We start from the raw sequence: 15,086 nt of genomic DNA on the forward strand, positions 1-15,086 counted from the left end.
CATCAGAAACATCCTCAACACTCTGGAAACTATTTTCATTTGTTTGCTTCAGTCTAGTTTAACTTGTCTTCCTGTAAAATGAAATAACCGTTAAGGCCAACTTGGATTTCTGGTATGTTACAAAAACAGATACTTACAAGAAAARTATAATTTATGATTAAAGTTACCTGTTGTTTGCTAAATTTTCTAAGCAGCCTTCAATAAACCTCATTCGAATCTGTCTGTCAGTGAACCAGCACACCAAGGAACAGAGCAGCTTCTCTGCCTCATTTATTAACCCTTCAGAGAGATGAATCTGCAGCAAGAAGAAAGAAAGGTCAATGAATATTATGTATTTAGTTYCTTCTAAAAAAAACGTGTTTTCTGGTATTCAACTTACTGCATCTTCATCCTGGACCAGATCCCACAGCAGGGTGTTTCCTTTCTTACAAACATTATCCAAATTAATGTCTGTCACTGCATTGCTGTTATACTGATGTTTATGAACTGCTGGTCCTGGACAAGATATAAAGACCATTAGTGAATAAACAGAAGGAACCATCTGAATGGAACATTACTCCCTAAGTGCACAAATAATAACATATTTTATTTGTTAACTTGGCTATTTCAAAGTGCAACAACACTGAAACTGCAGCCTTTTTTTACACTTGGGTTCTTGACAGACCATACAAGAAGCCAACAGGGCAGTTGGGCCTMTATTTACACTGCTTTTGGCTAATGGCAAAGTGCAATTAAAAACAGCACTGAAGAACTGCAGATGCAACAGCTTTTTAATTTAATTCATGCTGCAATTAAATATTTCTTAAGCCTTTCTGTAGTGCTGTGGTCCAAAGGGAGTTATCTCCATAACCACCATGGCTGGAATGCAGGAAAGGAGCACATTTCAACCAATTCCCCTCCTACTACATGATTTCCAACATCCAACTCAAAACCAGGAAAAACAAACACCATTTTTACACGTGCCAAAGCATCAAAGTGAAGGATTTTAGAAACTCATCATGGTTTCATAAACACTGATAGACATTTTCTTTCCTCTGTGTGCCCACAGCTGGCACCATTCATTTATACACTATTTGATACTATTTTCATGGAACAGCAAAGTCAAGTAGAAAATTCAGACTGCACACAGAATACTGTAATTACTTGCACATGCAAAACCAGGGTGTCAAAAATAATCTGCACTGAAGGCCTTATGCTCAAACAATAATTTGAMTCTTCAGTTAGCTAAGTAATATCTATGAAAAATACTGAAAAAACCTGCTGATTTATAGATTTATGAAGTTTTAACAGTTTAGTCAACTCTGCAGTGTAGAAAAAAAATTCCAGATTTTCAATGTCAGGCTGAAATTATTATTATGAAAACTTCTTACTCAAGTGTTTCAGGGAAATATATAAACAGCACTGGGTTTGCTGTCTGCTGGATGAGAGCAAACTTGGTTCTTCCAGGCCAGTGAAGAAAAACATGAATCTTTCACACCCTTGCCCTCCATTATGTTTAAAAAGAGGGTAGAAGAGAAAATAAAGCTGCCAAAATGGCATATGGAAAGAGGATATAATTCTTGAGAAGTGTTTCACTAGCATCTTAAATTGCACCCTGAAGTAAATTAGAAGATTTGGCAGTGTAAGATGAAATAGCATAAAATGCCCTTTACAGCAAGCTCCCAAAAGTATTAAGTTATATTTTAAGTCATTTTTTCAGAATTATCTTCCCTAGAGCCCATTATGGTTAACTCATTTACAGGTTAATTTATGATGTCAAATGTAGAAAATCACAGTAATATGCACCCACCAGAACAAAAACTGCAGAAGGTTTCAGAGAGGAAAATAAAGAGAACATATCAGTACCACCTTTCTTTACACTTAAATAACCTGGTTTGAAAAAACCCTTACTAGGTTCTTTCGTTCCTTTATTTGTTTAAACTTGCATTAAAAGCTCCAGTAATGAGGAGGTGGGGGCTTTAAAAAGACAAGCACAGCTAAAACAGTAAAATACAAATGAATGTTTCTGCATTCATGAATGAAAGACACAAAACTGAATTTCTTGGASAAACATGAAGTTCTCAGCAGTCACCATGGTTTCTTTGGACAAATACAAATAAATGGTTAAAAGAGTTTCATTATTTTAATTACTGCAGACTAATTCAAATTTACAAATGTTTTTCAGTTTTTATTTTATCACTCTTACCTTGACTCAGATGTTCATGATAGATAGAGGCCAGGTTAGGGAGGTGCTGCTGAAGATGAGATGTTAGCTCAGCATGGGAATTAATCTGTACAAGCTCTTCTTCACAGCCAGACTCTTCCCCATCAAAATCTGCCATATTTTTCTCTGATTTTGCACTGACTTGAGAACTACTGCAGCTGACATCATCTGCACTAAGCATATCATCAACCATATGCCTGTAAAAGAAGAATATCAGAATGGACAATATCAAGGAGGAAGTTGTTTATAGCAGACTACAAGTGAGCAGACATCTCCCTAAAGCTAAAGTCAGGATGAATCATCTGTTTSAAGAGCAGACCTTGTATGAATTGGRAAAACAATWATAGATAAATAAACTGAAGGTCTCACTACCATGATGTCCGAGTTAGCTTTTTAATGTTAAATAAAGGCAGCATTTTCCAAAACACTTTAGACTTCTTAAATGCTGTCTGATTTATTCAATACCAAAACTTTACAGAAACCTTTAATCAGACTTCAATAAATCAGATTTCTGTGTAACTGTGATAACAATCATCTCTGCAAGACAAAATTACCCTGAGCTACAGCAAAATGTCCATCCGATTTTTCCTGCCCAAATGGAGGATTTTGTTACCACTTTTCTTTGTGTTATGGAAGGAGCCAGAAGAAACACCAAGCTACCTACCCATCGTGGTGATGGTGGTGGTGGTGATGGTGGTGGTGGTGCTGTGGCCCAATGAACTGTCGACAGTTAAATAATTCATTCCCAATAGTTTCCCCAAGGAAGTCCCCTGTGTGAGTTATACAAGAATCTTGAGAGCCTTGTGAAATGTGTGCAGTGCTCATTTCCCCTGTCATGTCGTGTTCTGCATCCTCAGCATGAGAACAAGCATCGAGCATCCGAATGCGATTATCCACCGGCTGCACCGAGTCYGTGTTAAAAACATGGTCCTTCCCCGCCCCGTTGTTTGCACCACTCCTCTCTGATGTCCCTTGAGCATCTCCCAGACAAATGCCCGTTTGTGATTCCAGTTTTCTGCCTCGTAGATCTGTGCTCCTACTGCTTTTCTGGGGATTGTGACTCCTGTCTTCTTCCTCTTCATCCTCCTCCTCTTTGAGAGCCTCAATGTCTGCGATATCTTCCGACTGCACCTCGCTGCCGGGGCTCCCRGCGGACTGGCTGGCGTGACTGGAGTTGGCCTCATTGCTGGATCCATCACTGTGGCCACTGCTGCTTCCTGGACCACTGCTGCCATCCTCACCACTGTTGGCTGTCTCATCAGAGCTTCCTTGCATGGATTCCTGAAATTWTTTTGGGTTTAAGATTGGTAAAAATAAAGAACCACTGGCAATACATAATTAATATCATCACCATCATCATTCAAACACCACTCTTCCTTTAGGAGGAAATGTGTCAAACCTACAAGTTGCTATTCATTCTTTCTCAATTTGGTCGCTGATGACAAAATGCTCTGAGCAAGATTCAAATTTAATAATTGATTTTTTTGCATTCCCTTGTTGCTAACAGTGTATATGTGCAGACTTTGTACGTGCACAGAGCCAGAGTGTGACACAGGAACAACACCTTGCAGTYCCTTACTAAGATATTAACCTAACTGAAATACAATTTAAATGCAGGAATATGTTTGTGTGAGGAGGTTAGTAAACAATTACAGAAAAAAAATAATCATTTTAATAGCTAATAATGGGCAACTCAGTAACAAAATTCCCAGAATCAGACTCACACTCTTACCTCTGTGTCTGAAAGTCGCTGCTGGACATGTTTTGTTCTGTTRATCAGCTGTTCCTCCATTTCAATGTCACTGCCTCCACTCTGATGGGTGTCACTGTTGTCACTACTCTGAGGGCTTGCTGCTGGTGACCCTAATTCAAAACCACACTTCCCAGTTACTCTGTGATACGTAATTATTGGAATGTAACAGCATTGCATAAATCTGCTTTAAAAGCTGAACCCAACAGCATTCTTYCAGCAAACAGGGATATAACTCAAACAATCTGTGTACCTAAACCCTAAAAGTTTGTTTTCGAACACTGAGCATTTTACAATAAGTTTGCATTCTGATATCTCCTCTTGCCCAAATAGTTGCACAAATTCCTAGATTTTACACAAGATACAATTTCATTTGATTTTTCATAAAAACTGAATTTCAAATTTACATTGATTCTTCTGTTGAAATTTGACAGCTGTAGAAACAAGTCAGAATGTGGTGTACAAGTAAAACTATACTTACAAGGGGAAGGGGCTGCTCTTCTGAGCTCCTCTTCTTCTGAAGGAAAAAAGCAGGAGGGAAAAATAAGTGACTAAAAATCTTTCTGTCAGTATATAGYTGTCCATGATTCATAAAAACCAGCAGTAGGAAGAGAAAGGAAAACTACAGTAAAATGTCTTGGCAATACTTTTATTAATGACTGTGGGTAAAGACACAGCCCAGTAAAAAACAAAAGAACCGAATCACAAACAGCACTGTGATACCAAAAAAGTAGGTAAGCTGTTGTAAGGTTTTATGTAGTTACTGAGCCACAGATGTGCAGTAGAACAAGAATAGTTAACTGAGGAATTATGGATCATCTTCTGAATGAAAAAGAAAAAAAGTACTGACTACTTTAGCTATACAAACAGAATGGATCTGAAACACAAAGCTTTCCAAATCCACTCACAAAGTTTTAATGCCTTCATCTACAGCCTCAAATTCTGCTGGAAAAATATGCCAGCATGACACTATTAAAAATACTTGAACTAAAAAGTTCTGTACCTGCTTTTTGTCCCAACTCAACAAGGAGACTATGACAATTCCAAATTTAACTCCCAGAKCTACTGGAAAACCACACACCTTTTTTGTTTCCCATGGGCAGGTTGGTACTCAGTAAAGATGCAAAGGAGCTTTGTTTTGACAGCTGAGCTTTAGCTGCCAGTGCATTATTCCACAGGGCTTTAATCAGCATGGATGCCAAATACAAGGTCTGGAAACAAAACCAGGGAAAAGTACCATTAAGCAGCAGGTTTTGGATATAAATATCCACTGTTCACCTTCTTTCTACGCCAATACTACAGTTYACCAAAATAAACTCACCAAAATAAATGAATCAACTAAATCATGTTGTGAAACACTTTTAAACATCACACAGTCAAAATCATCCATCAGTGGTTATGCAGTCTCTGAAAATCTCTAAAGATTATACTTCAAAAGCCAGGAAAGGTGTAATTGAAGAAACATGACAGCTTTACTCATGGAATTCCCMTTTCTGCATTAGTGAATATTCCTTTTACTGAATTCCTTCAGGAAGACAAATCCATAATGGTTGTTTATTACTCTAATTTAATGGCTTTTCTCTCGGCAGTGAATTTGCTGGCCTTGTCTTTACCTGTTCAGTGTGAGCACTGGGATGAAGAGTTGAGACAAGGTTAAGAAGGTGTCTGAGCGGGACAGGGTCCAAGTTTTTGATCAAAGAAGGAAACAGGTCRTGTATGTAACGACTGCAATGCTTCAGCTACAAAACACAGAAAAGGTAACAGGAACAGCAAAATAAACAAATATTGCAGCAAAGAAAACATATTTGCACAAATTCTCAGGAAGGACTTTYTGAATAATTCCAGCACTTTTGCAATTCTGACTAAATTAATTTTGACACTGGAAAGCCTGCAAATGTACAAATCAAATGTAACAGTGTCTTCSTTAGTTCTAGTTCTGAGAGATGAGGTAAAAAGAAGAATTGGAAGTTTTGTATTTGAACTTAAATCTAACATCTRAAATGTTCATTTATGTGCTAAATCTTGAAGGAAGCAGCATTTGCAATAATTACCTTATTAGCAGTGGTAAATACAGAAAAAAAGACTACTCAGAGAACAAACTGTGTGAACTGGGTGAGGATYACAAAGAATTCTTTTGTCTTTCCAGTAATGGGTGTCAAAAAATATGACAATGTGTTCAGCTAACTATTCTATTTCCACATTAAAGTGGCAGTGCTCCTAGATGATTCCTCTTTGGTTAAATGCTGCTTTTTGGAGTCACTTTAAACAGTTTCATTATGTTTGTGATAGCAAAAAAATCAAATAATGGTGACAGGGAACTTCTAGAAAGAATTCTTATGTTGGTTACCACATATGCACCTCAAAAGAGTTGGGTTTTTTTTTCAATTTTATTTTGCCTTTTTGGCATTAAAATATCTTTCAGCAATTTACTATGTACAGGCCAACTTTCACAGGATTGACACCGGAATGGAGTCATGTGGGTTCTACACAAGGATGCATTTAAACACCTTGCGATAACTTCARTTTATGGAGGATGAATTTTTGTCTCAAAGTTAGTTTAAAAGGAGGAAAATACACTTTAAGGCCTTCTATTCTTTTAGTCTGAAGCCAGCCTTTTAAACAATAATAGAGGTTTAAGCCCTTTGACAATAAGTAATCAGGACATACTTAATTTTTGTATCAAACGTATTTTGAAAATATCTGATTGTCAAAATGAACACTTAAACTGTATCAGGATTATAAAAATTAGGTAACTACATTATTCTTAAAGCAGTATAAAATGTATTTCAAAAATCCAGAGGTCTAGCATTGTGTGAGATATTGTGTGGAAACATCAAAGAAGTGAAAATATTGCTTTAAAAATGTAGTGTGAAGTAAGTAATTATTAATTACTCTGATACTAAAAAATGTTGGAGCAAATGCTCTTCTAATGAGCATTTATCAACATTCCAGCTGCGTGTTTTAGTGACAATGGATCACAGAGGTTTCAGAATGTGTTCAGTATTATTTGACTGAAATAAAGGACCAAGAAATATTGAGCACATAAAAAACCCTCTTTAAATTCTAACCCATGTAACAGTGTGTTCCCTAGGCCTGTTCATGTCTATTGTATTCAAATCCCCTAAATAAAAAATGTCACAACCTAAAATAACAAGGAGARTGACCCATTAAAAGTAGCACACATATAAATCTTTCTGAAGGCAGAAAGCCTATCAGAGCTTCCAGCTTTAGCAAGCAAAAAATAAAATTTCAGTGCCTTCTATAGATTTTAACACCAGCAGAGTAGCASAGCTGTAAACTTCACTGCCACAATTTTCACCTGATTGTTCCCACCAGGAGTACCAGAAATGGAAGCTTACAATACACAGGAGCAAGGCAATTTAGCACAACAGTAAAAATACTGCAACTACCCTCCAATCTTCATCCCCATTCTTGGTGAAAACACTCTGTCCTTGCYATACAACTTCATTTTTTTCCTTGTATAAAAGTAGTCAAGGTGATTTTTTGCATCTAATAAATAACCCAGTAACTGTGGCAGTTACCTAACTTGACATTTTGGTCAGCAAAACACTCAGCCAGCYAAGAAAAAGCAAAAACCTCAACTTTACGAATGTAGAACAAAACCAACTTATTTTCTATTTTGCTTTTYTTTTATCACTCCTGCAATTATAAAAAACTGATATATACCTGTGCTGCTGCCCAAATACAGTCTATGTGTTGAGTACTAAGYCTCCCTTCAGCTGCAAGAAAATTCAGAATCACTTGGCACTGTTTGATGATCTGCAAAGCAAGAACAGTGGGGAAAGGTTTAGCAGAACAGTAAGTTAATTCTCCATGTTTATAGCAAAATAATAATARTAATTGAAAACAAACCTCAATATGTAAATTTGGTCCAAAAATGTGCTCAACTACATTGTTGCTGATAAGCCAGTCTGCAAGTTCTTTTGCAATTGACCTGGAGATAAAAAAGGAGTGAAAATGTAAAATTATCTACCTATAATATTTACTCTGTGCTCTTCTCTAGCACAGCACATCTTGCAAGCTGACATCTGCTGTTGTAGTGAGTGCACAAAAACCTTCTGAACACAAACCATAGTCAATGTTCATTTTTTCCAAGTGGGAAGCAAATGATTTCCATTTTTTTTTTTGTTAGGTGGAAGACTAATGCCAGATATCAACTTTCCCCTCTGCATCATCAGTAARTATAACCAATATTTCTACCAATTTTATCAGTAAACGTTCAACACACCAAATGAAACCACTTCCAAAGACCTCACAGGTAAGATTTTTACACTGCTATTTATAATGAAATTCCACAAGTACTGAAATAGCTAAAGGTGGGAGTGACAGAAATTATTTTCTAAAGAAAGCCATATATTTTTAGATTCTCTTACACAAATAGTAACTCTTACAAACTGTGTTTTCCATGGTCATACTTACATGCAGACACAGATACTTCTAAATTCTCATTCTGCTTCATCCATAACAATGAGGAACTTTACCCACTACCATTCCATCAGTAAACATTCCAACTGACCAGGACAAGGAAACTGAATTTTCCAAAACAAAAGCTGAACTTCCAGAAAGGAYTGCCCTGTCTGGAAACCAGTGCATAAGCTCCTTTTTATTCCTTCTCTTCAAGCAAACGTTTGTTTACCCAAATTTTGGCACCAGAAGCAATTACAGGACATCAGAGTATTTAAAGCACAGCCTTTGGTTTAAACAGCCCTGGAATAACAGTGCTGTGTTTCACAGGACGGAGGGAGGGGGTGTCTTAGAGGACTTGAGAAAGAGCTATTTTTACCACTTCTCTCTGTGTCACATTTATGGTCACTATTAAAATCTAGGATTGTCCATCTTTATCATCCACAAGAAGAAAATTGGATTCTTTAGGTAAAAAGATTGCCTTTGTAGGTTCTCCAAACAGGGTTCACTATTCTGGGGCACGCTGCCAGCTCTTTAATTGTTTTGAACTGCCTGATCCTCATGGTTGAACTCAAGGAGCAAAGTTCCTATTACTCCACATCATTTCTATGTTGTTCCCTTCTATTTTAATTCCAGGACATGGCAAATCAAATTATCTTTGAACAACGTAAGAATATGTCACATAACATTGAAGCAATAACTGGCTTGTAAGGTACAAAAGTTTGCCAACAGTTATAATTTATGGCTTATCAATAAATTAGTTCTCACACTGACAAGTCAGATTGACAGGGGATCTGCTCAAAGAGGGATTGAAAGGGTAAACTACATCTGTTCCATGAATCCAAGATCTCCTTAACTTCACACAGCCTCATTTCAAATCAAACCAAAACCCAGTTATCCCCATGTGGTTTGAACCCTGGCCAAATGCCAGGCACACCCCAAAGATGCCCACCCTGACCCAAACTTTGGCACATGCACATATCTTACTCAGCCAGGGCATGGATTTCTGTCTAACAAAGTCTGACGAAACCCTTCTCCTTCCTTCTTGGAACTGAATTGTTCAACCTGTAGCTTTCAGAAGGAATCCCAGATAAATAAACACTGCAAGGTTCACTAGGCAATGCCAGTATGAAAGGACACATTCCTTGTRAGGTCTCTTTATCCAAATACCCCTSCTCATGGCACAATATCCAGCAGGCTTTGTATCCAGTCAGATGTTCCATTTTAACCAGTCCAAAGTAAGAACAAAAGCTCTCCTCTAGAGTGAGTTCTTTCACGTTTTATTAAATTACCATGGCAGTTCTGTCTAATTCACAACATGTTTTTTTCTGAAAAACCACGGATAATTCTTTTGAAGGAATGCCTTTTTTAATGGATGTATTCTCAGCAGTAAGAAATTCTTTCTCCTGCTAGTGAGCTCAACTGTGCTAAATGACATCTCAGATTTCTGAAGGTAAATGTGCATTTGATATGGATTTGTGGAGGATGACCAAAAACAAGAGTATCTTTGTGGAAGGCAGAATGAAGTCCTTGTGTCTCCCAGAGAGAATTGTTTCTCCCAGAAAGTTTGGCTGAACGAACACCAATCACTACCTTTTAAAATGATCAAGTTATTACTCCTACTACTTTTGTTCTCTGATTTACTACAAAATACATACTTACAATATCAGAATCAAGGATTYACCAAAAAAGCTAATTTCGGTGAAAATGAACAATGTTTGGCTTCTTTCCGGAACACTTCCATTTCAGGAAAGGCTTTCTTGAAAAAATTTACTCTTTTGTATTAAAGGAAACAGCGAGAATGAATAAAATCCATGCATTATGCTTGAAGTATAGATGTGCTTTTCCCTCTCACAGAAAGTAGTAGCATGGAATGGTTTTACAAATTAGATAACCAAATCAGACAGACCTTAGGAGTAAGAAAATTCACTTTGGGAGGGAGTAACATGTATTAGCTATTTTTCATGGATTTAATAACTGTATAGCAAGYGGAGAAGTAACTTAAAGAACCTGATACTCCTCTATGGGTCTGTAGTGTGGGTGAAGGAGAAGAGAATAAAAATGCAAAGGTAGCAGCTACTCCGATTTAATTGTCTCTAAATCTCTCTCACACTGGAAACRTACACAACACTTAATCCATTTCTCCCTAGCATTTTTAATGTAAATTCACTGATATCTATGTCTGCCAAAAATAACTGGTTTACTTCCAAGAAATGAAATTCRAGAACTTTTGACATGCATTTCCCCAGGCATTCCTTGAGACTGCAAGGAAGAGAGTGGGAGCTGTGCAGTTGGTGATATAACCTGATGTTTGGGAACTGCATTCACAGAGGGGGAGAATAGAGCCTGAATTCTGTTCATGCTTATCCTACAGTTTCCACATTTTCCTGGTAGGTCAAAGCACGTCGCTCTATGAAAGGAGTGAGTTAAAGTCCTAGAAACATTTTAATCTAAGGCTGTGGTGCAATACTTGGTACCCACATGACGACCCAAATCTAGGACCAAATCCCACAGCAAAGTAACCCATCTCAAAGAAAACCTTATTTATTCAACCAGTCAATTCCCCATGAAGCTACAAAAACACACCAGCTCAGAGCTGGATGAAATACAACAGCGAGTCCYCAAAGTCACTGAAAAACAGAATGTAAAAGCTCAGATGAAAAAATGCAGCTCTGTAACTGGCAGCTTGCAAGGGAGGAACACTAACACCTCTTGACAACATCACTGAAATAGGATCTACAACACAACAACAGATGTGAAACCCTGATCTCAACTATTTAGGATCAGAAATGCAAAGAGGATACAGAAGGCACCTTCCCAACACACATTCAAACACATGTTTTTGCTTCTGAGCACAAATTCTCTTTGATGCTCTGCAGGCTCTGAAACCACCACTCTGGCATCATCTGAAATATTTGTTTAACTACTGTGTGGGCCACAAGAAAGAAACATTAGTGAGCTGAGTGAAAAACTTCACTTTTTTTTCCAGAGAAAAACTCAAAAGATCTCTTAAATGTGGCAGAGAAAGAGAAGAGGTGTTTAAATAATGCTGCCAGAAACTCAAGTTGGCGAGCTTTGACAAAAATTGAGAAAGCTAAAGTCAACATAAGGTAAGAAATTGCAGTGAAGAGAAAAAGCAATACAAAACTTGCAGTTGAGTATCTCAATAAATAAGGAAAGAGAGGGAAGGAAAGGAGAAGAAATCATTCAGTTCTTTCTTTTCACAGGTGAAAGGAATTTTGGACACTTGAAATTGCTCTGTGGGAAGCTTTTCTAGTGAGGGTAATCAAGGTTTTTAAATGAGTCAGGAAGTTGTCTCAGTGTCAACCTGGAACCYGAAACCCGAATACTTGGCTGCCTGCCAAGTGAAGAGCAAAACAAAATCTCTCTTTACACATGTTATTTCCAGCAGCTGACAGTGTCCTCACTAAAGAAAAAACACCACTTTTTCCGCTTGTGGTCCAAATAACATGAAAACAAATAATTTTCACCTCCTGAAAGGCATCATCATTTTCCACTAAATGACATCAGCAAAACAGTTGCAGGAATCACTTATTAGAAGACTTGGARGCTCTTCTGCTCAGTCTTGTTATTTTTAGCTTCAATAGATTTCACACTGCTCCGTACCTCAGATTGCAAAGAATTCAATTCTATCTTTAGAGCCAGGAACAGCTAAATGAAAGCCCTTCTCTGAGGGATATGATGAAATTGAGTGGCTGAGACATTGCCCACATCTGGACCACGTGTGTCCTCAGTCAYCACAAAGCCTCAACCTTTGAAAAGACAGGGAAATGAAATCTCAAAAGACACTCAAACACCTACAGCTACAAAACAGATTCCTCTGTCTCAGCTTTCTGCCKATTTCAAGTGCAATTTGTGAAATCCAGTGTTTCCCTAGACAGAAAATGCTTTAGCTTGTCTTACAATGGAAAAATTTCAGCGCTGAGGATAAAGGTGGGAAGCTACTGTTGCAAATATTCGGTAAAAAAATCCTGATATTAATTYTGAACAAGGAAGAGCAAGGACTAACTGAAAACTGCTTTTTTTTTAAAAAAGGTACCTCCTGCAAACCCACCTTATCAAGATACAGAAGGAGAAATCCCAAAAGTTGACAGTTCCAAATGCATCTGGAAAAGTCAAAACATATAATGGGGATGACCAGACATAATGCAGAACATCTTCTTTTGGCAAATCTGCAGAGGCTACAAAGGTACAAAATAAAACTTAAGACTTCCTTTCTCCATTAAGGAAAGAACACAGGAATGAAAAGCTTTCCTTTTGCTGCTCATTCAGTCACTGCCAACTCCCTAAGTGCCTTTTCATCCAAAAATTTCTCATGAGCAGAGTCTGTAATGAGAGAGAAGCTTTGTATTGAACAAACTGGAGAAGTGAGACATTTTCCCCATCCTTCTGTTCCAGCCCTTTCTCATTATTTGGCTGGAAGACATCAGTGATTCCAAAAGATATCTGAAGATGAACAGCAATACTTGATATTGATTTGCAACCAACCTTTCAGGTAAAACACCACAACAACTGGAAGTCTGATTTTTTTTTTTTTATAATCCCATACTACAAAAGTGGAAAAGAAGGTTTTCTGTTCATGCTGCATTCCTTTCAAATGACAGCCTGTTTACAGATGCCCCTGCCAAGAAACTAATATCCCAAAGGAGAATTCGACAATTTCCTTCAGCTTTAAAATAACTCTAATGCTCTTGTGGAGAAGATCTGCTCTTCTGCATGGAAATTTAAGCACCTGTCTCTTTTTTCATGTTCATAACTTCTCTTTTTTACATTTGACACAGAAAATCAATCAGCTTTGTATTAGGTTTAACTGGCAGAATCACTCGTTAATGTCACTACTGGTTAAAAACTACTTCTGTTTCAATTTTCAGTGTGAGGGAAGGAAAAGAACTGGATAAATCTGAAGTTGTCAGTGCCAGTGTGACAACACACCATGAACTGGCAGTGCAGTTGTAARAAACACCCCAGCCAACCCCACATTCCCAGTATGTTACTCTCCTGGAGTATTTACTATTCATTTCTTATTCCCAAGGCACTTTCACATTTTCACAGTAGAGAAAGTGCCCTAGATTCTGGTTCTTTATGTTTGAAATACTAACATATTCCCACAAATATCTCTTCAAATATCTAAGGTGCTTTTTACATGGAATCTACTGGATTATGGCCATGACTGCAGTCAAATTTCAGTAAGTCTAAAACCATTTGTAATAAAAGTACTTAGACAAAAGTAAGATACTGCTGCTACAACAGAATTGGCATTAGTGAGAGTGTGTGTCTGTGGCCTCCAAGATAAACAGAATACATCACCCCCCCAAGAGAATGTGGAAAGTGTATTAAGATGAGCAAAATCCTAGAATTTACACACTTTGCCTGTTATTTCACAAGAACAATTATTTCAACAATCAAAATACATATTTTTAGTTTAAATTCTAGACAGTTCTAACATTAAGTTCAGTGTTACTACAGAAATGAATGTATTCCCTGGCTGGAGTACAATCCCACAGGTGAATCATCTTGAAGATTTATGTGAGTCCCTTTAAAACTGTTCAACACACCTGAATTATACAAATAAGGACTCTGAAGGAAGAAAAARCAGCATTGCCTCACAAACTCAGCAGAAAACTAACAAAAAGGCTGGGAGCCAGTGATGGCAAGACAAGTCTTGGTTAAATAAATAATCCAGAGAAATGAGAAGAYGGCAAAAATGGTATGAATTAGATATGAATTTACTGGTTCTTATTTACATATCACAATGGAGTTAATAGCCCATTGTAAGTATTTATTATTTCAGTAATTACATTCTTCTAAAGCTTACCTTGACTCCACATTTTAATAAAGRAAAAAAMCCCCAAACCAGAAACAGCGAGAAATATTTTAATGTTGCCATTTAAAACCCTTTATTAACCCCCTGATTAGAATATTTCCAATAAATGGCTCAGATTATCACTACTCCCCCACCRTGTATAAACCATAGCAACAACAGAGAAGAACTGCAATCACATAAAACACTTCAAGTACTCAGATAAGGCTCCTACTTACGTTTCTGTGTCTGAAACTAATGACTCATTATTACACACATCATTGAAGGTATGAAGTTGATTCTATAGTTAGAGAAAGGAAGAAAAAARTTACAATTTTATCCAAATATTTGGTGAGGTAGTTTTCTTATATTTCAAAATGGTATTAGTGACATTAAACAAATTTTATAGTACTTTATATGTTTTCAAGTAAGTCACTTAGACAAAATTAGAGAATGAAACCCATGTATTTTTACATGAAATGAAGCTTTCAAACATGTCTGAACAGATAAATTTAAGACATTACAGAGGAAAAAAAAGCCTGTTGAAAGTTTCACATCTCTTTTCCACTTCTTCTCTCAGCATCACTGTCCAGACACAGGTGGCTCTGGATCCAATTCTTTACATGTACATATTTATCTTTAAAATATTTTAAATTACATAACAGAACTTATTTGGTACTTTGATTAAGAAAAAAAACTTAAAAGTACAGTAACACGAGTTTTTTTAATTAAACTTGTTTCCTAACTTTGTCAAAATATTTAGGCCTTTCTTGAAACAAGTCTAGTACGTGCACTATGTAATTCAGKTGAATTCACTTATCTTCTCAAGTCTTTACATAAAGATTTATTTGTGCTTAATCTCAACAGTTTTCATGGGAAAAATGGTT

The 15,086-nt window shown here is 37.0% G+C and overlaps 1 protein-coding gene across 5 annotated transcripts in view; it reads right to left on the minus strand.

Annotated features, from left to right (window-relative positions):
- Window positions 1-15,086, minus strand: part of USP34 (ubiquitin specific peptidase 34) — a 110,199-nt gene that overhangs the window by 54,318 nt on the left and 40,795 nt on the right. For all 5 annotated transcript variants that reach the window (XM_057382559.1, XM_057382575.1, XM_057382583.1 and 2 more), the window contains exons 8-18: window positions 14,439-14,500; window positions 7,827-7,908; window positions 7,641-7,733; window positions 5,567-5,692; window positions 5,035-5,164; window positions 4,435-4,470; window positions 3,936-4,066; window positions 2,868-3,484; window positions 2,186-2,400; window positions 380-495; window positions 168-295 (exon numbers count right to left, since the gene is read on the minus strand). In XM_057382559.1, coding sequence (XP_057238542.1) covers window positions 168-295; window positions 380-495; window positions 2,186-2,400; window positions 2,868-3,484; window positions 3,936-4,066; window positions 4,435-4,470; window positions 5,035-5,164; window positions 5,567-5,692; window positions 7,641-7,733; window positions 7,827-7,908; window positions 14,439-14,500 — 1,736 coding nt within the window. The remainder of the gene's footprint in view (window positions 1-167; window positions 296-379; window positions 496-2,185; window positions 2,401-2,867; window positions 3,485-3,935; window positions 4,067-4,434; window positions 4,471-5,034; window positions 5,165-5,566; window positions 5,693-7,640; window positions 7,734-7,826; window positions 7,909-14,438; window positions 14,501-15,086) is intronic.

The sequence above is a fragment of the Malurus melanocephalus genome, unplaced genomic scaffold, assembly GCF_030028575.1.
Source record: "Malurus melanocephalus ecotype Western Australia unplaced genomic scaffold, MMel_1.1 scaffold_13, whole genome shotgun sequence".
NCBI lineage: Eukaryota > Metazoa > Chordata > Aves > Passeriformes > Maluridae > Malurus > Malurus melanocephalus.